Raw genomic sequence first — 23729 nt, 5'->3', positions numbered from 1 at the left:
CATGAAAAATACATTGCCATGCTAGTCTTCCTTTTGGAATCCTATGTTGTACCTTAAATGTGCACCCTTACCTTTAAATAACTGAATCATTCCAGGTATGATAATAAGCCCTATAGCCACAAGTTTGCAGAAGGTCAGAAAGATCTGAATCCGTGCAGTCCAGGAGACACTCATACTGTTCAAGTACATCACAGAGGCTGCAGAATCAAAAGAAGAACAAATATTTCAGTTCCACAAATAAATACAAAAACGGAATATCTAAATACATACGTGACACTGTTTGAGGCTTAATGCATTGATAGTCTGCTATAACCACTCAACACACAGGTGCTGGGGGTGCATTTCCCCACCATGAAAGGTGCTATATAAAAATAATTTGATTGATTGATTAACGCACACACCACCACCGTCCAACCTACCTACCCCAATGATAGACCTGCAGAGTCCCGCTAATGGTGTAACACCCTTTCCTTCTTACACAATGCATATTATTATACAAACTCATCTATTCCTCCACCCCAAAAAACAATAATCCACCAAACACTACCTCATTAGTATATTGGTCTTTGGGCAGCCATTCAGTGTTCTCCAATTCCTCCATTACTAACAATGGGCTGTGCTGCACTAGCCCCTGTTGTTTACACAGCACAACACGTCTTCTGATCATCAGAGTATTATTTTTTCATTATGTTCCACAAACAATACTGTATCTATCCAGGGCAGTCCATGAAGTATAAATTATATCTTATTTGATATTGAGATATAAAATGTTTGAACTGTTTTCAATTTTCAGTCTTCAAGCTGTGCATGCACTTAGAAGCAGCATGATGTCCCATACTTGACAAAATTACTCTTGTTATTACTGTGTTCCTTTGAAACATTCCAAGAAGCACAACTGTGTAAATGTGTGTGCATCTTTGCTGAAAGACTTGTAAAGATGCAGGCCAATTTCTCAGTTTCCATGACGGGAAGTGATCAGAACATCTTAGATTATACCCAAGATAGATCAACCTCCATCTATCCATATGATAAGGAGAAGTCATATCTTTCATGCAGTTCTGGGAAGATAGTCATTAGCATGAAATGAAAAGCTTGCCTGAGCATAATGACAGTCAATTTAGTTTATCAAGAACTGAGTGATGATGTTTCTAAAATCACAGCATAGAATCAGCCTGGAAACTATATGATGTGATACATCAAATTTCTATAATAAAACAACATGAGCACTAAAATATTATACAAGGAAATACCATGGCCTTTTACAGTGGTATCAATAGAGGGGTATAAAGACCCCAACAGTGACATGAGAAGAAAATGTGCAATGATGTCATCCTAAGAACACAACAACCAGCTAGATGCAATGAAACTGTAAAATTTAAGTGCAGCAGATGAGTAGGAGTTTGTACCATATTAGCTTCTCCAGTTACGAATAATGCTAACCCCTGAATGTGAGATGATCAATTGGATCATCTCACATTCAAACGTGCCTGATCCTTTTTGTACACAATCTTTTATACACGGCTTGCAGAAGTGTATTTGTACAGCAAATAAAGCATGGCTTTAATTGTATACACAACATTTTGAATAGCTTTGGAAATATCCTTGCAGTAATTTCTTTCTGACTCATCTCAGCAATATGTACTTTCCAGCTACGTTTTATTACTTTTTCAGTACACAGAGGACACAGCTGGTTTAAGTAGAGACAGGCTTAGTACAGAGGGTCAGAGACACATGGGTAACCTAACCATATTATTGCTGAAGCAATCAGATCCTATGAGACCTGATTTGACAAAGTATTAAGATCAACCAGCTCATAGGAACCGGATGAGTATTGATGTTTTTTTAGTTGCTTAACTAAACCAATATACTACCCATATATTACATGTTTAGAAGACCATCAATGAAAAGGTATGCAATTCCTGCCTTTAAAAGTCCTGACTTATACTTAAAGCAAAACAAACTTCTATGCAGTTTTATTGGAACTTGGGTTCTTCTTTCCAGCAATACAGGCAAATTAGGGTGATGCAAATATATTCAGTGCATACAAAGAGGACACTATCCATGGGGGTGATTGGCAGGTCCAATTTTTATTTAAGATGAATCTTTCGTTGTGCAAAATGAACACGGAAAAACTAAATTTAAAGTAAACTGTAAAGTTTATTTCTACTTTGAACATCTGAAAATGATTTTTTAAAAAAAGAAGTATAATGGCCTGCATCAAACATACATGTAACTTTTTACAGTCAGTAGTCTATGGCTTAGCAATCAAAAAAGTCTTTGCAAGATAACTATCAAATCTGTGCACCAGACATCCCTTTCCTACTGAGCTTCTTTTTGTGCCCATGCATATTTCTCTGCAGAGCGTATCTTTCTCCACAGTGATTGAAGTAGCTCTGAAAGTCTTTGCAAGATGTGTACCTGAAGTTGTACTGTACAATTTCAGGCACACATTGCGGACGAAAGCCACCGCCACTATTTGTTATTGTTTTATAATCAAAAACACAAAACCTCGTGAGGATGCGTGACTGATCAGCTACTGATTATTTAACTAGCTGACAGTCACGCATCCTAATTTTTGTTTGTTTGGCCAACGTGCCCTTTTGTTTTGTGTTTGTTTAAATCTTTTGATTGTTTTATTATTTAATAAAATAACTGAACGCCGTAGTGTTTCAGTTTTGCCCCGCCAGTCTTTCTATTGAATCTGTGGTTCTGGTCTGACTTCACCCCTGCAAAGCCATCCTGTTTACAGTGACATTCATTGTTTTTGCACCTGTTGAAATATTTGGCCCATTTTTAGAGTGCTAGCAAGTTCTTGAACTCTTCATCACTTTTGCAACCTTCCACACATTTCTTGAGATTGTTGAACTGATCAAAGCACTTACCTAAACAACAAGAAAACCGTTTTTAAGTTTGGAACTCACTGTAGCTCGGTGTTGTTTACATTATCGTCTGTGCCCTGCTGCAGTTTGACGTTCAAGCAACATCTACATATTTTAAGTGATGGAAACTGAAACTTTCAAAGTACCTTTTTTTTAAATACAGTTTTCTTAAATACCAATACAGTACTAGTAGCATTTTAATAGCAAACTGTATTTATCTTACGTACCGGTATTTAAACCTCAGCGTTTTCAGAAATATATTTTAAGGAGAATTCTCATACCTCCCATTAAAATCTACATTATGCCACACTCGCTTTAGCGTTTAGGGATAATAAAGAGCACATTTTAACATGAAAATTGGAAGGTCTCAAATCTTGTAAAAGTACAATTTGTCAACACAATACGTACAGGTAGTCATTTTGTTATGAAAATCTCTTTGATTTATTTGTGTAGGGCAACTGAATGAAATAATTCCTGTTTATTTATTTATTTGGCAGACGCCTTATCCAAAGCGACTTACAAGTGTTACATGACAATACAAGGTTACAAGAATATGTATATAATATATACGCCTATATAATTTGTATTTATTTATTTATTTTCATTTTTTTCTAGTGATGGCCAAAAAACAGAAAGATAAAAAATATGAAGTCAGATCTTTTTTTTAATTGGTTACATGTTTTGACACATACATATTTGGCTCGGTTTAACAACGAGTGTTATATTATAGTTGTACCAAACAAGTGTTTTATTTTTGTTGTTTTTTGGTGGACGTGATGCAAATGTATTCAGTGCATACAAAAAAGACAGGCTGTTTTATCCTGTTTCATTTTACTATATTTTATATTTCACAGTGCATTTATTTGAAGCAAAACTAAAGGATTGCAGAGCACGCTATAACGCAATAAACCCAAAGAGGCTTTTGCCGATCACGAAATACGCACTCTCATCTTTCAATCTATGAATGAGCCGCTGTAGTTTATGTTCCTCCATTTAAAAACATTCGCTCAAGCTCTGATCTGATTGTGATCCTGCTCTGAAGCAAGATCGAGTTAGGATCAGATTTTGGGCTCAAACTGAGCTCAGGATCAACCCTGATGCTTTTAGTACAACCCAATATGTCACAGGAGCAAGATCAAATCCAGGATCCAGTACAACCGGCCCCAGTGAACAGTATAGTCACACGCCGCCTGCGCAGGCGTGGAGCTATTAGGACATGCCAGGAATTGCAGTTCTGCAAGCATAAGCAACAGCAAAGGGGCGAGCAGGCGAATCCCAGACATTCGTTCATTTTTCAAAAATCCACCCGGACAGAGATCGGAAGCCCAAAAAAAGAGGACATGTCCGGGAAACGACGGACATATGGTAACCCTAAGGCAAATGCTTCGATTCATATAATAGGCCCTAAATTCAGGCCTGGAGGAAGGCCTAGGCAAATTAGGCAGCCATAAAGGGCAGCAAATTTAGGGGGCAGCAAGAAGAATAAAAGTAATAAAAGCAAGGAATTTGCATTTTGGGTCTGATGTAAGGATACGTGCATCATCGCGCTCCACAGGTCATCCTAGACCTAATAGCTGAATTTCACCTTTTAATCACCTGGTTGACTCTCCTCCTGGTAACACCGACAGCATTGACTTTCTCCACTATAGATGACCATATGACCTCTTTGGTAGCATAACTGATGTTGCCTGAGGCTTTTCCATTGGTGTTGAGGTTGCCAATACTGCTTACAAACTATGTGTTTCAATGTAAGGCTAGGTCCAGTGCTATCACCTGCTTTGATTTTGACAGCGCTCGTCAATTTACTTTCATCAGTTATAGAGATTTCAGAAGCAAATCTCCTTTTCTTTACTTCAGGGAATAGGACAAAAGGATCATAATAAGATTTTAATTTTCTTCTTTTCTTTCACACTCTTCAACAGTTTCAACAGTATGGATGGTTTTCCTGTACATTTTTACAGTCATGTGCAGTTTGAAAGCCTTTAGATGGGATTTTATACCACGATGCAAACTTCAAATGCACATTCCTGCTCAAAGGTGTTTTGTGTTTTACAGTGTCAAACCACTTTTCAACGACTGCATTGGTGATGTGTTGCTTTCCTAAATACTTTTTCTTTTTCATTTGAGACATCGCTTGCATAACGCTGAGGGCCAAACAGTACACTGTTCCACATGGGAAACCAGTACAGTATAATCCTTTTCCAATAACTCAACCATGTTTGGGCAGTAATAGTCATTCGCCTCCATAAGTAATTCTTCATTGCAATTGGCTCTTTCTTTGGCAGTGACAAAAAAGTGGTGATATGGAGAAGACAATTTGATTGTCTTTCTTCATAAAGAACATCTTCAGTGATTTTATTTTCTGAGACCGGGTTATTAGTAATGTGCCTCTCTGCAGTTTCCTTTTTAAGGGCTGCAGGAAGTCCCAACTTTGCTGCACTTTGCTAGATTTCAGTCAGGTTAGCGCAACACAGCAAATTGGCTGGTAAATGTCAAATGCCTCCTGTAATTTATTACATTCTTGTAACTTTACAAAGCAGTAGCAGAAAACAAGTCAGGGGCTTCTTGTCCAATGCCGGCAGTATTTTGCTTAACTTGCGATAGAAGCCAACGATGACATGTGAAGAACAGATGGCCAAGTGTGTGCTTTCACATTGGGATGCCTCATGTTTATGAAATCCCACGTTCTCTGTAGTTAGGCTGACAGTGACTCATTACTGAATCCAATTAACACGCTCAAGACCACAGCCCCACTGTCATCGATTACTACCCTTTCTGACATCTACTGTTCTCTCCTTACTAAGTAAAATGATCTTCATAATAAAATTGGTGATAGCTGGAACTGAATGGTCATCAGACAGAAGCTCAGCTACTGGGATGCTGTAGAGTTTGGATTTGGGTTCTTGATAACTGTGGCATAATAATGCACATTTCTCCCTTTGTTTATTGGCTTAACCAGTGATCCAGTTGCATCAATGTGTACATACATTTTTTAAGACTGCGTGTATTAGCTTTAGCTGCTCTTCAGTATACAGGTGAACTGAAAACAGAAAAATTGAAAAGTATTGAACATAGCCTGGCAAGACTTGAGAATCAATGTCTATAGCTGGAAAACTGTCCATGGTTGCAATTATGTCAATTATGTTATCCTTTGAGAAATTATTTCGTTCATGAAATTCTGACTGTATTTTTTGCAAAACCCACATTTTTTACATCTGACAAATGTCCACTAAGAAGTAATTTCTAATCTGCAGTTTCCATCTTTTCATAATAGTATTTTGCTGGCCCATCGTTGCAACTTTTTCAGCTGCCTCAAACCTTTTCCTTCCTTTCAAGTGTCGGCTGTGAACCTCAATTTGTCGTATCTGCCTGATCCAGTGTGCATGTCATATCTGTCCTGATCCAGTGTTCATGTCATATCTGTCCTGATCCAGTGTTCATGTCATATTTGTCCTGATCCAGTGTTCATGTCATATTTGTCCTGATCCAGCGTTCATGTCATATTTGTCCTGATCCAGTGTTCATGTCATATCTGTCCTGATCCAGTGTTCATGTCATATCTGTCCTGATCCAGTGTTCATGTTGCATCTGTTTTGATCCAGCCAACAAAAACATTGTTTCATGCCATTGGTTCCTCACAAATGGTAAAATCATAAATGCAGCATCCATCAAATTTGCATTCCGCTTTACAACTAAAATAAACAAGCACCAGTCTTCTTAGACTTGCTCTTCTTAATCCTGTTATATTTACATGCCAGGACACAGTAGGGGTTGATAGTTTTAAACTTGGCTGAGAATATATCGGTCCATTCACCCTTCAACCGTCAATCTGAGTTGGGTTTGATTGCATCCCGTTCTTTTGCATTAAGACATATTTTAAATTCCAAGCGAACTCCCTTATATTTACTTTCATAGACATCTTCCTTTCACTTGTTGCCCCTTTTGTATCACTCGAGGTGTGAATGACATGGTGACTGTTGTCAGTAGCACCACACAGGCCATTGCTGTCATATACATATTCAGATTTTTTCTATTTAGGTGATACCTCCCTCAGATTATCAACTTCAGTGTCCTGTAAATTGTCATCGCTAGTAATTGTGTCTTCAATTCATTTTTTCAAAGCATCTTGGTCAAAATTACAATTCTTTTTCAAAAAATAATATAGGTTTCATTGTGATTCACTAAAGAATGTTTTAGTTTCAACGATTTTGCAAGCAAACCAAACATTGATTCATTCCTAAAATACCCATTTTCAAAATGATTAGAAACATTTTTACAGACTTTCAGCAGGTTTGTAACAAATTCTTGTATATAAATTGTGTTTGAAAAACTAATTTCTCTAAAGGCTCATTCACACCAGAGGCAATGCGACAAGCAAATATGTAGTGCTACCACAAGCCACCCGGGTCATAGACACCAAGATATTTTGTGAGCAAGGGGAGGTAAATGGAGCATCAAAAGATGTGCCCCCATGTGTTCGGTATTGGTTATAAGGGGCTACTTTTTGGTGGGCACCTCCTCTTGGGGTACGGCTTGCTTATTAAAATCTTTAGTTTTTGCAAAGAGGGAGACACAGATATTTAGTGAGCAAGGCGTCTAAGGGGGGTAAATGGGGCAAGTGGGTAATATTTGGTGTACCGCTATGCTGTTGATACAGCTTTTTAATTAATATTTTAGTTTTTCTTGAAAGAGGGAGCAATTATCTTTAAAATGGTCTCAATATATTTATTGAGCAAGATGTTTAAGTGAGTTCAAACACACAGAAAAATGACACGCTGCATTGTCAAATACACCTCTAATAAGGAACCAGGAATAAGTAACCAACTTCCAGGTGATATAGCTCTGTGTCACTGGTGAGACACTTTTCTCCCAAAGACACTATTTGGCATACACCAAGACAGGCTGAGACAGGATGTAGGGCAGAGGGAGCGGAGAATGGTGAAGACAAGAGTGAGAGAGAAAGGTGTGCGTGGATAGATAGCGAGAGAAATAGGTGAAGGATAAAGGCATTGTTGTATTTTATTTTCGACTTTCAGTTCCCTTCCCTCACTTTGTGATTTTATGTTATTAATTGATTATTGTACAACAATAAACGACTTGAGCCTTTAACTTCATTACTCACGGCTTCAGTCTCATTTCTGTCCTAGAAGAACCCGAAAACATTACAGTATTATTATTATTATTATTATTATTATTATTATTATTATTATTAATAATAATAATAATAATAATAATAATAATAATAATAATAATAATAATAATAATAATAATGAATAATGAAGTACTGTAGTTCATGTTTGTGTATTTGCTGCACATACAGACAATGTTTGCTGTTTTCACATCTAATAATATGTGCTAACCCTTAAGAAGAAAAAAAAATGCATTGGGACTTGTGCAAGTATTCTAAACGCGTGACATTAGTTTAATTACAGTGCTGTGTGTAATTAGACTGACAGTATTGGGGAAGGTAGTAGTTGGCGTGACAACATCTGGCTTGTCCTTTTGCTAAGTTCTTGTACAAGTTTGTATTTTAAAACCATACGGTACATTGGGAGTGTGTTTTTTATAATATTGTCATGCAAATGGTTCTGTTTTTACCTTAGATAAACTTTTGTAGATAAATTTGTTTCCCAATGCGTTAGATCTTTTGACAGCACAGATTAATGTTAAATTGTGATCCATGATGTGTGCTACGTAAATTAAAAGCTATATCTTTTCCTTGTGCTTAGCTTCTTCTAACATTAGTATCTGCCCACAACCTATCCATAAATGGCTGGGTATCTCCCTAGTGTTGTGTTCTTCTGTAGAACAGTTGTTAAGTAGGGCAGCAGTGTGGAGTAGTGGTTAGGGCTCTGGACTCTTGACTGGAGGGTCATGGCTTCAATCCCAGGTGGGGGACTCTGCTGCCGTACCCTTGAGCAAGGTACTTTACCTAGATTGCTCCAGTAAAAACCCAACTGTATAAATGGGTAATTATATGTAAAAAATAATGTGTAAAAATAATGTGATATCTTGTAACAATTGTAAGTCGCCCTGGATAAGGGCGTCTGCTAAGAAATAAATAATAATAAGTAAGAAAAATCTAATTTTCAATATCAAAGGAACGTTCATGCTTTTGCTAAAACATTTATTTTCAGCCAGTAGGCCCTACATTTAATTTCATATTACAGTTAACTTTATTGAATGATAACGTTATTGAAGTTATGAAGCAGCAATTTAAAAATCCCATATACCGTGGGAAACCCAACTTACAATCTGTACACGGTCCGTACAATTTTAGAAACCAGGTTCTACACGAGCACACTGAGCGATTGCACAATACAACTGAATCAAAAACCTGTTGATTTTAAAAATCAATAAAATAATCAATACCTGACTGATTGAAAGGTTCCATGCTAGGCTTTGCCTAGTACCGGCCCTGCCTAAATTGTAATTCATATGATGTTTCCCTACATTTTTTTAGAATGCAGCGCTCTCATTAAAGAATAACTTTTACAGAACACGGGTTTAATCATGTGATAGTATTTAAAAAAAAGGCAATGGAAAGGTATGAATTAAAGTCAAATGCTGCTCAGCTTTAAAAATTACATAATGCACGCAAGTGCTTGTAACAAATTAGCCTGAGCGGTGATAGGGTTTTTACATAATTTGGTACTGACTTAATCAGATAGGATTCCAGAGAGGAAGTTGCGTCCTTACTAATGACAATGTTTGTTTAACAATTCATGTTATTGTGTTGTGAGCAAAATAGTGTGGTTTGTGTCAATTACACAAATATTTGCTTAAGGAGCGAGAGCGGAGTAAGAAATATATAAGTCATATTTCTTTCCAATGTAAACATTGTCATTTATATTGCACACTGTTCTGCGGCACATGCTGTTATGTACTCTAGCATGTTCATCAGTGCAGCTTTCACCGTATTTCAAGAATGATGAGAATTAATTGATAATCTTTGGAATGTGAAGTTAAGGCTGTCATTATGTTAACATTGGTAAAGTATTCTACTAAATATGAGAATATTTCAATTACATTATTTCTAAAACTCATACAAGTCACAAAACCTTTTTTGTGACATATCCAGAAGTGTCTGGATTTGCAAGGAGATAAGCAAAATAACTTGTTACCCCATTTTTATTTCTTCCAATACATGCTGTATTGATGATGATCTCACATAGAATGTGGTGTAGAGACTGGGGACGCCCGCCTTTCAACTCCCCCTTCTGTTTCCTCTGATTTATAACATTTTGTGCAGCTGGTTGCCCACCCATGATTTTGTGAAATAATGAATTACTAAAATGAACAGCCACCTTCAGGAAGTTCTTTATTGTTGTCACTGAGTGACCACCTTGAGTGTATCTGCTGCTCTGCCCATCCAGAAAGCCCTGTCAGTTCTTTCAGAGTGCACTGAAGCAGTAGATTAAGAACAACTCATTTCAAAGTGGAACACCATGGTGGTCCCCATTGTGCTTAATAATAATATGTCACCACCTAACCATCTTTAAATCAGGAATACAGATCTTTTTTTTTTTTTTTTTTATTGGAATCTGTTTGTCTCGGCTGTTTCCTAACAGCAGATTATAGGCCCTGTTTTAAAGCAAGTATAACAGCACAGCCTAATATTCAGAAAGGAACAATTAAAACAGGCAAGAAACAACTGTTCTGATAATTATTTTATTCCTCTCTGAAAAATGTTGAATTAATTTGCTTTGCAAATATCCTTTGCACTTGCCCTTGTTTTACCCATTTGTACTTCAAATAAGTGTTAAAAATCAGAAAATGTAATTGTGTGCCGACCGACAGAGGGGGGATAAATGTTCTGTTTTAGAAAAATTAAAAAAAAAAAAATGTTTTTTGTTTAAAGCCATTCCTGAGTACAGTGTTCATTTCTGTAATTTATAATAAGTTAAGATGTCGTGTGCAGGGTGTTTCTTATTGCATAAGAGATCTCAACACTCACAGTTTAAGCAGTCAGAACCACACTGCTTCGCTTCATGGTCCTTCAAACCGCAGAAGATACAATAAGAGACACCCTACGCACAGCGTATTAACTTTTACAAACAACTTTAAAGGGTACATAAGGACCTTTTTATTTTATTGTGTTACATGTTCCCATGTGTTGCTACAACTGTTTATGTAAGGTGTGTGTATTGTATTTATTTTCTCACATTTTGACCACTTTTTTAAACTTTTAAATTGCATTCCCAGCCTTCCATGTACCTGCATGGACCTCTCAGAACTACATTTCCCATCATCCTCCTGCTCACTGGTAAATCCATCTCAGTTACATATGTGAGCAGGAGGATGATGGGAAATGTAGTTCTGAGAGATCCATGTGGGTACATGGGAAGCCATCTTGAGGCAGGGAATGCAATTTAAAAGTTTAAAAAAGTGGTCAAAATGTAAAAAAAAAAAAATTAAAACAACACACACCGTACGTAAACAGTTGTAGCAATACATGGGAACATGTAACACAATCAAATAAAAAGGTCCTTATGTACCCTTTAAGTATGACTGTTTGAAAGTAACACTGGATTGTCGCCGTTTCACACTGTGACAGAAATACAATGAGTTTTGGTTGTAAATCTCCCTTCCAACCTGTGAGGGCACTAAGCAGCGAAAGGAGAAGTCTTTGGACGGGCTGGCCTGACAGTTCTTTCCCCGGGCCGGAAAGTCGGTCAGTCTGGAAGAAGGCGAGACTCTGTTGCAGGAACGTATTGACCCGGAAGGGAAATGACGTAGCAGCTGCAGACAGTAGAGACAGCTGCACTCGTTTACCAAGGGGTCATGCGTGATAGCATAAAGGGGACGGAGGATTGTAAATCTTTTCCTTTGCTTGGTTCAGAAATCAAGGACCGGGAGAAAATTCCTAAAAAGAGTTTGTGAGTGTTTTGTTTGTTTTGTCCCTGTTAGTAATTGTCTTTTGTTTTTGTAAATCACTAGATGGCTAACACATCTCCGGAGCTGTTGCCTTGGGCCAGCACTACCCGGAGCAACACTACACCACAGTCACTGTGTAATTGTTAACACCCACCACGAGCACTACTGCATGCACCCAGGACTGGTGACCGTGTTAGTATATTGTGGGACGGATATTTGTGTTTATTGTTTGGGACTGTAACCCTGTTGTTATTTACTCTGTGCTCTACACATTGCTGTGTATTGCCGGGGATTATTATTTGGTCACCAGACCTAGATACAATTAAAAACTGTTCCAAACTGGATTATAACTCTCTGTAATTCATTACTGCACTAGCCTCCAGACCATTTATCCTTGTAAACTGATCACAGGTAATCACTGGGGTAAAATGCCAAAGTTAAAAAATGTATAATGACGTCAAAAAGCATAAAGGCAAACAATGCCCTCATACACACCCTTCTCCCTGTCCAGGGTTATCCACTTTTCTTGTTTGTTTATTGATCTACATCATGTATCCTGGTTGTGGGTGTGAGTAAAATAGTATTATGCATGTATGTGTTCTAGGTGGGGGATGGATTAGAAATATCAACTGCCAAGAAAACTCTGAGAAAAACTCTATGGTATGGATACTTACTTATTCCTATGGCAGTGACAATCTTGATTGGTAGTTCAGGTATCCCACATGGCATAAATAAGGGTTCCAATATGTGCTGTCCAAAGGCCAAAGAGATCACTGCTGTGGCGGCAGGACTATGCAAGATATAAAGAACAAACTTCTTAATAATAAGTCATATCCTGAATTAAATATCAAAATATGTTTGTGATGCAGCTGTAGATTATATATTATCATTTCATAATCTATCTAACTACAACCTAGGACTGGGTAAGATAAAAAATGTATAACCGCTTGTCTTAAAATATTTGGTCCTACCCCTAAAAAATACTACAGTATGTCCTTTAAAATGATTAGTGGGTTATCAACACATGTCATTGCAACTTTCCCATTGAGAGAATGCGCTATGTCGCTAATATTTAAATTAACATCCTTATTCAAATGCACGGTAATAGCCTTTTTTTAATATTCCTAGTAGTGAATATGGACTGACAAAGCAACTCTTCACCCAACAGTGTGTATTGTATTTGAGCAATGTACTAAAGGATACCATAGTGTACTAGAACATAAGAACATAAGAAAGTTTACAAACAAGAGGAGGCCTAGTTTAGCTTTGTCTTGGATTTCCTATCAAAAACAGTAACATCAGATGTGTTCTCATTTTTCTTTTCTGTTTAAACAACAATGTTGTTTTTTAAATAAGGATGTTAATTTAAATGTTAGAGACATAACTAATTCTGTAACTTTCTGATCTCTTGTGTGGATACAACACGTTCCATCCTTGATTCAAGGAACTTTCTGAGTGTATTTAGTGTTTCAGATTGCATGCCAACAAAGATAAGCTTCTGTTGACCACATTCCACAAGTGAGGCTTGGAATTTACTAAAAACTAGACCATAGTTGTTATTTCGGGACCTTGAAACTAACAGCATAAGAAGTTTTTTATGTAGATTTCTTTTTTTTGTACTTTTATTCAGTGACAAGAACTGTGTATTCAAACACTTTTATGACACAAACAAGACAGAGAGATGGCCCTTATATAAATGGACATGCTATACGAATATGTAAAGTAGTTATACCAACCGTATTGCAAGCAACTCCACCCAAACTCTTACAAATGCAGCTTGTGGACCAAAGGCTTCAAGGATGTAGGTGTAATGACCACCAGATTTCTTGATACATGTACCAAGCTCAGCATATGAAAGGGCCCCTGTGAGAAATAACAACAAACAAAGCAAATAACACAACTATTAAAATCTGAATAAATCTTAAAAGTCCACATAGTGGTGTATATATGATTATAGTATTGCATTTTTAATTTAAGCAACTAGTCCAATGACAAGAGCTTACGGGCTGATTTTTAAGATCAATTCTAAGGTGTAAGAAAGATTAGAATAAAAAAAAAGCTGAGTTGTTCCATGTAAAGCATTTCCACTGCAACTTTATTATTATATGATTCTTAGTTCATTTAATACTGTGTTATTCATCATAGGTTCAAACTTACTTGTGTCATAAAGAGCCCCATTTTGTAGCAATTGCAAACTGTGCATTTCAGAAAAGAAAACGAAATCGATATACTTTGAGGTTGGTTCTTCCCAGTGTTTTTACATAATACATCATCAACGTGTGTTGAAAATACAGAAGTGAATGAGGTGAATGGGTCATGCATTATTTAGGCTGTGTGAATATGGGAAAAGTGGGTGGTACCAGTTTCTGCAGATTAACTGTATGTGGAATGGCAGGGTCACTGGACAGGAAGAGGCTGACTGGGCTATGCTAGGCTATTGCTTTCCCTTCAAACTGAAAAAAAAGTTTCCACTGTCTCGAGGAGAAATGCATTTTGGAATTAGAATTATTGGCTTTAATGTTACATAAGATTAATCCTGCATAACTATATAATCACCTGAAAGAAATTAAACCAAGCGATAGATCCACTCTTTAAGAAGAAAAAAATAAAGTGGAACAAGATGAATAAATCAAATGTGAAAAGTAGATTTTAATATAAAGAGAATTACGTTTAATAACATAAAGTTCAAAAAGACTTTACAGTTCAGTAAGTTTGAATATGTTTTTTTTTTTTTTTTAATTATTATTATTATTAGTTTGATTTAAAGTACTTGTCAAACTTGAATATCACGAGGGGTGCAAGTTGTTAAGTTGGATCATTGAATGATGGACTGCTCAAGGACCCCAGTGATGAAGAAACATACATGCTTATACCAATACCAATGCAATGTGATATGGTAGATTCCTTATATCATACATACTGTAGCTCCAAAAAACCTCAATCATAGATTCAAAGCTAAAACAAATGGAGAGGAAGAGAAATATTGATGTTATAAGGCACTGTCACAAAGACGGCCAGAGTGGGTTGCGTCAGACCAGAAAGGAATCCAAACAAAGAGACGGTGGTTGTGATGAGCTGAGTGCAAGAAATGTGCGTCTATATATACTATTGTGCTGGGATTCAATTACTAATTAATTATTCACTTGAATCCCAGCACGTGAATTAATTCTGTGCAACCCCGTGCTCACATATTACATTTAACCAGCACGTGAAGTGATTTGTGCTCTCCTCGTGCCTAAATACAAATCTACACTTTTTAAATACACGTGAAACACAGACCCGTTTATATCCCGTGTACCAATCTATACACCAACATTAACATACGCACGCATACATACACATGCACACAGGGACGGGGCACATTGCCACATATACCCCCCCTTGTGCGCAGCACACATGGCCTCAACGGCCACCTCCCCCCTTAAAAATCCAGCAGTCCAGGACAAAGTCTCGGGCTGGGAAGGGAGGCTTCAGTGGGCCCATGGCTGGCCATGCTGTCAGCACCCCTGCCGGTAGTGGCACGGCTGACAGCCTGTTGGTCCCGTCCTGCAGCGAAAAAGCTGCGGGGGCAGGTGGTCCCCCGACCTCCCCCTTCTTCGTAGCCGGCAGCTCCCTCCTGTGGGGCTCCGGCCACAAGAACTCCTGCAGCGAAACTGCTGCTGGGGAAAGTGGTCTCCAGACCTCGTCCCCCTTCTTTGTAGCCGGTAGCTCCCTTTGGTGGGGCTCCGACCACAGTACTGCCGGCAGCGAAACTGCTGCAGTGGGAGCAGGTCTCCTGACCTCCCCCACGATCTCCGGCAGCGAAACTGCTGCAGTGGGAGCAGGTCTCCTGACCTCCCCCACGATCTCCGGCAGCGAAACTGCTGCTGGGGTTGGTGGTCTCCAGACCTCCTCCCCCTTCTTCGTGGCCGGCAGCTCCCCTTTCTGGGGCTCCTGGGGCTGAACCAGCAGGCATTTTCCCTCTGCTGGTGGCTTGGGTCCCAGGGCTGTGGAAGCCCCGACTTGCCTCCCTTTGGGCTGTGGACGCCCCAACTCCTCCCTGTTGGGCTGTGGACGCCCCGACTCCTCCCTGTTGGGCTGTGGACGCCCCGACTCCTCCCTGTTGGGCTGTGGACGCCCCGACTCCTCCCTGTTGGGCTGTGGACGTTCGGGCTCCCCCCACTCAGGCGTAGGACGTTCGGGCTCCCCCCACTCAGGCGTAGGACGTTCGGGCTCCTCCCACTCAGGCGTAGGACGTTCGGGCTCCTCCCGCTCAGGCGTAGGACATTCGGGCTCCTCCCACTCAGGCGTAGGACATTCGGGCTCCTTCCGCTTGGGCTCCTCCCATTTGGGCTGTGGATGCTCAGGCTCCTCCCATTTGGGCTGTGGAGGCAAAACCAGCAGGCATTCACCCTCTGCTGGTGGAGATGGGGACAGCAGGTACTCACCCTCTGCTGGTGGAGATGGGGACAGCAGGTACTCACCCTCTGCTGGTGGAGATGGGGACAGCAGGTACTCCTCTGCTGGTGGTCCTGCTACCTGGGCTGCTGTTCCATTTATGGTTGCCTCCAGGTAGTTGAGGACAAACTCCACACCCTCCTCCAAGGTGTTTGGGGTGTGTTCCTGCTGATATGCCTCCCATCTCTCACTGTCCATCATCCACAGGACCCGGACGACTATGGGCAGAGACTGGGCCTCCAGCCCAGCATTCTCCAGGAACCAGCCCCGCAGTTTGATGGCGTCTTCTGCCATTGACCTTTTTTTTTTTTTTTTTTTAAATCCAGACCCCTCCTGGTCTGACGCTTGGAGGCGCGGCTATCCCACGATGACACCACGTGTCACAAAGACGGCCAGAGTGGGTTGCGTCAGACCAGAAAGGAATCCAAACAAAGAGACGGTGGTTGTGATGAGCTGAGTGCAAGAAATGTGCGTCTATATATACTGTTTGTGCTGGGATTCAATTACTAATTAATTATTCACTTGAATCCCAGCACGTGAATTCATTACGTGAAACCCCGTGCTCACATATTACATTTAACCAGCACGTGAAGTGATTTGTGCTCTCCTCGTGCCTAAATACAAATCTACACTTTTTAAATACACGTGAAACACAGACCCGTTTATATCCCGTGTACCAATCTATACACCAACATTAACATACGCACGCATACATACACATGCACACAGGGACGGGGCACATTGCCACAGGCACAAACCAAAATGTTTGTTTTTATTTTTCACATATTATGGCATGGTTTCAAAATTAGATTTTTCTTATTATCACTCAGTATGATAAAGACATGAATTACAGTTAAAAATCCTAAAAAATAATTGTTACTGTGGTATACAGGCTACTACAGAAACAAACTGCACCAGTGAACAAGAGTGACTTGTCATTCAGGCCCTAGTGGTTAGGCAGGGTACCCAGATTGTTTTAATGGGTGTAACAGGGGCAAGAATGCCCAGTTCACAATTATTTTACACTTGTATGTTATTTTTATAATTGTATTTATTGATTTGATTAGTGCACGTTTTATATTGTCTGACACTTTTTATAATTGATTTGTATCACGTTCTGTTGGCTTCTCCACTCCTTTCCCTTTAGTGGAGCGAAGCGATCAAAAAAGCGCCAAGTTAGAAGCAAGAATTGTGTGAATCTTGGGCCCCAGCACCTTTCCAACTGTGCCTATTTGCTTGATGCTTGACAAGATAGGCCTAATTGCTTCTCCTAACTTGGACTTTTGTGTTTGATATCACCCCTTTAAACAGCTGTTGCGTTTTTCTAACTTGTTTTTTTACATTGACAATGTTTTTGTTATAGATTCAATACATTTCAACATGATTTCCATTACACGAGAGTAGATGTTAAAACTTCATGCTGATTTGAACTCGGCTCTCGCCAAGATAAGCACCAACTAAGACGTAAAGTCCCTATAGATTCAATACATTTCAACAACTACCCAGGCAGCGGGTTGGAAGTTCGAACCTCAGGATTTTTATTTATTTATTTATTTTTTTGGTGTGATATGTGCCGTTTCAAAACATAAATAAATAGCTTAGTGTAACTGGTATGGATAGTAGCGTGCTTGCATTCCTTGGTTTATTTTGATGTAGACCAACATGTGAAATCGAGTCAGGCCATTTTTCTCAATGTAACCGGATACTGCTAGTTTTAAAACCGGAAGCTGGAGATTTTCAGTCGATTTTCAGTCGATTTTCAGTCAAACTCATCAAATACGGATGTAAGCTTCAAAATTGAAGGCATTCCAACAGCTGACAGGGGGTGCAGCGTGCTAAAGTGTGTCTCTATTGTTACTGTGTACCTTTTATGGAAGAAAAGAAAAACTGCTGCATTCCCTAAAAGCAAACGTTTTTCCATTGCGTTTGTGTAGTACATTTCACCCTAGACTTCTGAATCATTTGCAACTGGTTTGTGACTATTGCAACAGCTGCAACACTTTAGTACATCTACCCCATGGTTTACTAACTACCCGTTAGAAACTCTAAAAAAAATGTTTCTGTCAGACCAAATAGTATTTTCCACAAAATAAAGATATTGATAATGTTATTCGTGTTTTTGTTGGTAATAATTGCCAAAATGTAAAAGTAACGGGGTTCCCATGTCCCCACGTGTTGCTAAACCAGTTTAAATACCGATAACGTACCTTTAATTTTGTGTTTTTCATTGTTAATATCCTGACACCTTTTTACACTTTAAAGTCTGTTTCAAAGCTTTTTTTTCTAAATGTCCGCTCTAGTGCACTGGAAGTGTAAGTATTATTGACCACATTGTCAAGCATGTAACACAGCAATAACGATCCATGATGTGATATGGAGCAGAAAAGCCACTTGTCATGTCTTTTGTTTTGTTTATCGCTCTTCCTGCAGTGATTTAGAGGATAGATCTCAAACCCCGGTGTACTAGAGCGGCCATTTTGAAAAGACTTTAAAGTTAAAAGTGTAAAAAGTTGTCAGGATGTTAACAATGAAAAGAAAAATGACATGTATGTTAATTTGCAGTTGCAGCAACATGTGGGGACGTATAGCGCCATATTTTTTTGATACATATGATACCTGTAAGCAAAATTCCTGTCTGAGATGCTGCCTGATAGAATTCCTAAAACGATACTTTATAAAACAGTTGACAGGGAAATGCGTTAAATGAAACAAAAGCCTTTCCTGTTTCCCTGTGCTTTGTTTTGTTTTGTTTTTGTAACAATAAATACATAAATAAATCACCATTTTAAAGAAAGAAAGCGCCACACTGTAGCCTAACATTTTGTTCATGAATTAGTGTTAAATAAAAGAATACATTAAATTACTTTTGTATTTGCCTCTGCAATATTATTACAGATGTATGTCACTAGTTTGAGGTCCTAGCTTGACAATAAAAATAGAATTACATTCTCTTCATTGGAATATTTCATTCAAAATACCTTCAATTTCTGAACCCCCAAAACACATAATCTCTCTGAACTAGAGCTGCACAAGCTGTTCAGTGTTCGAACAGCCTCGAGTCTTAGTAGCTTGAAACTGTTCGCAAACAGGCTCCTTTCGAGCTATGTTAGTCTATGGGGATTTGAGCTTTGGTTAAAAACAGACAAAAAAAAACACCTGCACCCCTCTTTTTCCACATTTCAGGAACTGATTCCAGCGCCTCTGGCTTTTACCAACATCACAAACTGTTTCTTCCTCTTTGCATTGCTCAGACAAGCAGAGGTGAAATAAATGTGGGATATTACATTTCAAAATCAATTGATTTATCCACCAAATAAGCCCCTTATTATTTAATCTTCATGAATAATTTTAAAAAAAAAAGTGAGCTTACGAATACAGGAAGTTAAGACAGGAAAAGTCATGCTTCACTTTTAATTTTGTGTAAGAATAATTAGCCTGCCTCTCACAGGGAAAGTGCCTCATTATAAAACTTTAGTGACCTTTTCTTTTTTGGTTATGATATTTCTGGCTAACTCAGATACATAATATAACCATGGTCATTTAATCACCACAGAATAACATGTTTATGAACTTTTCACTTCTACTGGAATTTTGTGGAGTGCTAAAATCCAAGTGACAGGTAGTACAGGTTTCAATGCTTCTAGAATTTCCACAGGAGCAGAAAAGGGTGTTTCTTGTACCATTTGTAACTGCCATTGGTGGTTACAGTAAGCTCCTTTATTAAACTGACTCACCTTTAAGTATTGTATGTACTACAAGTCAACACTGACAATTAACCCTTTCCTTATTGAATGTTGCAGCCTGTGAAACCTTATAGAAGTTTACCATGGTAAAAACATAGCAAAGTGTAATGAAGTATAGTGAAAGCATGATAAACGCACAGGTAAAGCCCTGAGGTATGGTTTAGCAAAAAACATTGCAAACCATAGTAAATGCATAGTAAACCCATGGAAAAAGCATTGCAACACTGCAAAATACTGTGCAAATAGACCATTTATGATACTACAAATCGCATATGAAAAATTCAACTAAAGTATCCAAAAAGGTTTATTTAAGCGTGTTCCCATTTATCCCCTAAAGAAACTGGGCATGGTAAATGCTATTTGAAGTTTTGATTTTCTTTTCTTCCACAATCGGCAGGCCGGTTCATAAGCACATGAACTGCATATGCTACATGTGTGTGTGTTAGTAATGCCACATTGTGTTCCTCCCTTATTGTGTAATTTGCCTTTTCTTACAGAGTACAAACACCCAATAGAGAGCAAACTTATGGGGTGTGAAATGATTATTGTCTTTATCTAACAAAACAGGAATGAAAGCAGAATAACCAGCTAGACAGGTAGGGTTTGTAACAAAAAAATAATAATTGTAGCATACCTGTAATAGGGTCAATAATGTATGTTTTATTGTTATATTGTTTACACTTTTATTTGATTAGTACACATTTTATATATTATTGATTAACACTTTTATAATTGATTTATCACTTTTTAGTAGCTTCTCCAACTTTTATGCCTTTTTGGGTATTGACAAATTGAATAATTGATAGTGTTACGCACCTGAATATACTGTAAATAGCACACGTGTCTTGCAAACGGCATGGCCATCCTGGGGGTTTGTGTGTGTGTGTGTGTGTGTGTGTGTGTGCGTGTGTGTGTGTGTGTCTGTCTGTCTGTCTGTCTGTCTGTCTGTCTGTCTGTCTGTCTGTCTGTCTGTGCGTGTGCGTGTTCGTATGTATTTTGTGGTGGTTTTGTTTGTAGTGTTTGGAACGGCGAGTAACAGAGGGAAGTGAACGAGCCTGTATGTGGACTTTCCGGTTTAAACAATGTTGTGAGTTTTTAGGCTGTCGGTAGCTGACTGGAACCTATGGTATGGAAAGTAAAGAGATTGTTCTCTCGCTCTGATGTTCCCTCCCCTGCACAGACAACATGTCATGTGTTTTGTTTTGTTTTTAAACTATGGTTGTATTTTCCTCTATTTTTCTTGTTACCCGAATTTTAATTCTGTATCTAAATAAAAAGAACCTGATCAGTTATCTAATATCGTTCTGTGCTTCATCACACTGAACTGGCATAGTTGGACTACATATTAAAAATAACCCTTCTGTTTGCAGCCCCTCTGAGTGAGCGGGTGTTACATACCAATAGTTTAATAAGGGTATGAGTCAATACAGTGGTTGTATATGTGCCCTACTACATCAGTACCAAGGTGCAATGCAACTGTATATTGCTGTTGCTATTAACAATGTGATTTGGTAATGGTTCTGACAGCATGCTAATTCACTGTAATTATAATGGTGTTCACAACTGTAATCACTTTTTCTGGTTTTCATTTACTTATATAGTACCTGAGGAACTGCTCACCTCAGGTCACAGTTAATTTATATGTATTCATCCATAACATTAAACACCCAATCATCAGATCAAGATAGGTAGGCAGAAAGCCACAACTTTGACATAATGGATATTAGGTTTAATTTATTTATTTTCCCCAGTATATATTTATTGAACTCTTATCTGCCTAAAACATCAGGTACCTTCACTTCCTCTATTTCTGTTGAAAGTAATGTTGATGAAAATGGTAATTCTTTAATCAGCAGTGGACCTGAATCACAGCTACATGTTCTCCAGCCCAGTTAAAAATATATATTTCCTGTGTGAGTGGCTGATTATAATGGTTTTAAATTCCAGAGAATCCACTGACATCATTAATTTCCCTGTGGTAAGGTTAAACAACTTCATTGTGTATTGGTTAGACATGTGACTGGAATTTACCGCACTGACCACAGCAGAAAAACAATAGCACAACTGTACAACCAATACACAGTAAGCTAAGGTGGCTAAGATGTTTTCCATTGCAAGGGGCAAAGTCCTAGCAAAAATTTGCCTATGTATCTCTGAATATCGTTTGTAAGGTGGTTTTTAGTAAGTAATATAATTCAAAACATTTTCAAAAGTGGTAGTAAATGGAACTGGAACTGAAACGTGCAACGACAAATAGACTGTGAAATGTGTGAGTTGCTCTCACTATAAACAATCTTCAGCTGTCATCATGAGCCCTTGTCTATGTTATATTTAGTCTGTAGACTACCAGTTTGACCTAGACTACTTTGTGATTTTGCCATCTGGGATACAGTCTGCTAGGTCAGAGAATTTACTGCAACATTCACATCTGTTTAAAGCCCATTCAAACACTAATGTCTGCAACAAGGACAGAAAGACAGCATAGGGAGAACACTTTAATACAGTTTATTCCATGATTCAAACATAAATATTAAAAAGTTTGAAGATTATTTCTCTCTTTTTCAGTGGGGTGCAGGGGCAATGGCAAGTAATTCAACCTGCACAAATTACATTCAGTCAGAAGCACCCTAATCATGAAAATCAAAAGCTCTATTTCAGTACAGCAGCAGACCATCAGGCACAGTATTACATGCAGACAGGTGTGATTTTAACCTTGTCCTATCATTAGTACAAAGGGCAGCTGTTTAACATCCAGAGGGATCTCATCTACTGTATTAGGTGCTGAAACAGCAGATGTGCTACTCCCGTGCAAACTCTGGGAATGTTTAAGGTTCAGATACATATATGTTTTACAAGCATTTAGAGAATTAAATTTAAAAAGTCTTACCAAATAATGACAGCAACCCGCAAGCAGTCCAGATCACAAGTGACATCCCCACACTCCCACTGTTCTGCAGGATACCCTTGGGTGAAATAAAGATCCCAGCTCCAATGATGGTGCCAATTATAATTGAGATCCCTCTCAGTAAAGTTACTTTCTTTTTCAGCTCCACTTTACCTGTGGTAGTTGACACAATAGGGAGGGTGCCATTTGAGTCTCCTTTTGCATAGCCTTCACTGGAGATAGAAGTAGCAACAGGTCTTCGGGTCATGATATTGGTCAATGTCTTCTTTGGCTCCACACACACACACACACACACACTCCAAAGTTATCTGGCAGTGTTACAACTTTGCTACTGTTACAGTAGCTGAACTCTCATTCACAGAAAGTCACAGATGCTGGTGTGAAAAGAAACACTGCCGTCCAAGCCTATTGCAGGTTGAATCTAATCCCTCTTGAATACCTGCCTGTCCTCCGTGCCAGCTGCCTTGTCATTATGATCCAGCTTCTGTTTCTGTGTCAGCCCTATATTTGAGTCATACTGAGCTGATGTAAATGATGATGCAAAATATCAAGGTTTACATCAGCCACATGAATGCTTCAGCATGACTCAGCAAGTTATAGTACACTCGCTACTAGACAAGTAATCTGACTTGAACATTAAGTCAAGAGCAGCCGCCTTATGTGTTTTGGCAAAAAATCACTTTTTAAAGACAGCTTTAAGTATTGTATTTTAAGTTTCAAATCCCAAAGTAAATAGCATGCAATAAAACAAGTATTTACAGTATTTAGAATTATCCAAAGTATATATTTACATTTCAGGTGACAAGGCCTCGCCCCCTTGCTAAATGAAAATAGAAGTGACCTAGATTAAATTTCCCAAGAATAATGTGTGCACAGAAATACAAAAAC

At 38.5% G+C, this 23729-nt stretch overlaps 1 protein-coding gene across 1 annotated transcript in view; it reads right to left on the bottom strand.

The window, feature by feature from the left end:
* The window catches only part of LOC117420853 (cystine/glutamate transporter-like), a 50579-nt gene extending 27143 nt beyond the window's left edge, over positions 1-23436 (bottom strand). The window contains exons 1-4 of the mRNA XM_034034548.3: positions 22824-23436; positions 13493-13619; positions 12431-12546; positions 72-197 (exon numbers count right to left, since the gene is read on the bottom strand). Coding sequence (XP_033890439.2) covers positions 72-197; positions 12431-12546; positions 13493-13619; positions 22824-23088 — 634 coding nt within the window. The 5' untranslated portion in view covers positions 23089-23436. The remainder of the gene's footprint in view (positions 1-71; positions 198-12430; positions 12547-13492; positions 13620-22823) is intronic.
* Between the last annotated feature and the right edge of the window lie 293 nt (positions 23437-23729).

This window comes from Acipenser ruthenus, chromosome 1 (assembly GCF_902713425.1).
Source record: "Acipenser ruthenus chromosome 1, fAciRut3.2 maternal haplotype, whole genome shotgun sequence".
Taxonomy (NCBI): Eukaryota; Metazoa; Chordata; class Actinopteri; order Acipenseriformes; family Acipenseridae; genus Acipenser; species Acipenser ruthenus.
This window is presented reverse-complemented; position numbering and strand designations above follow the sequence as displayed.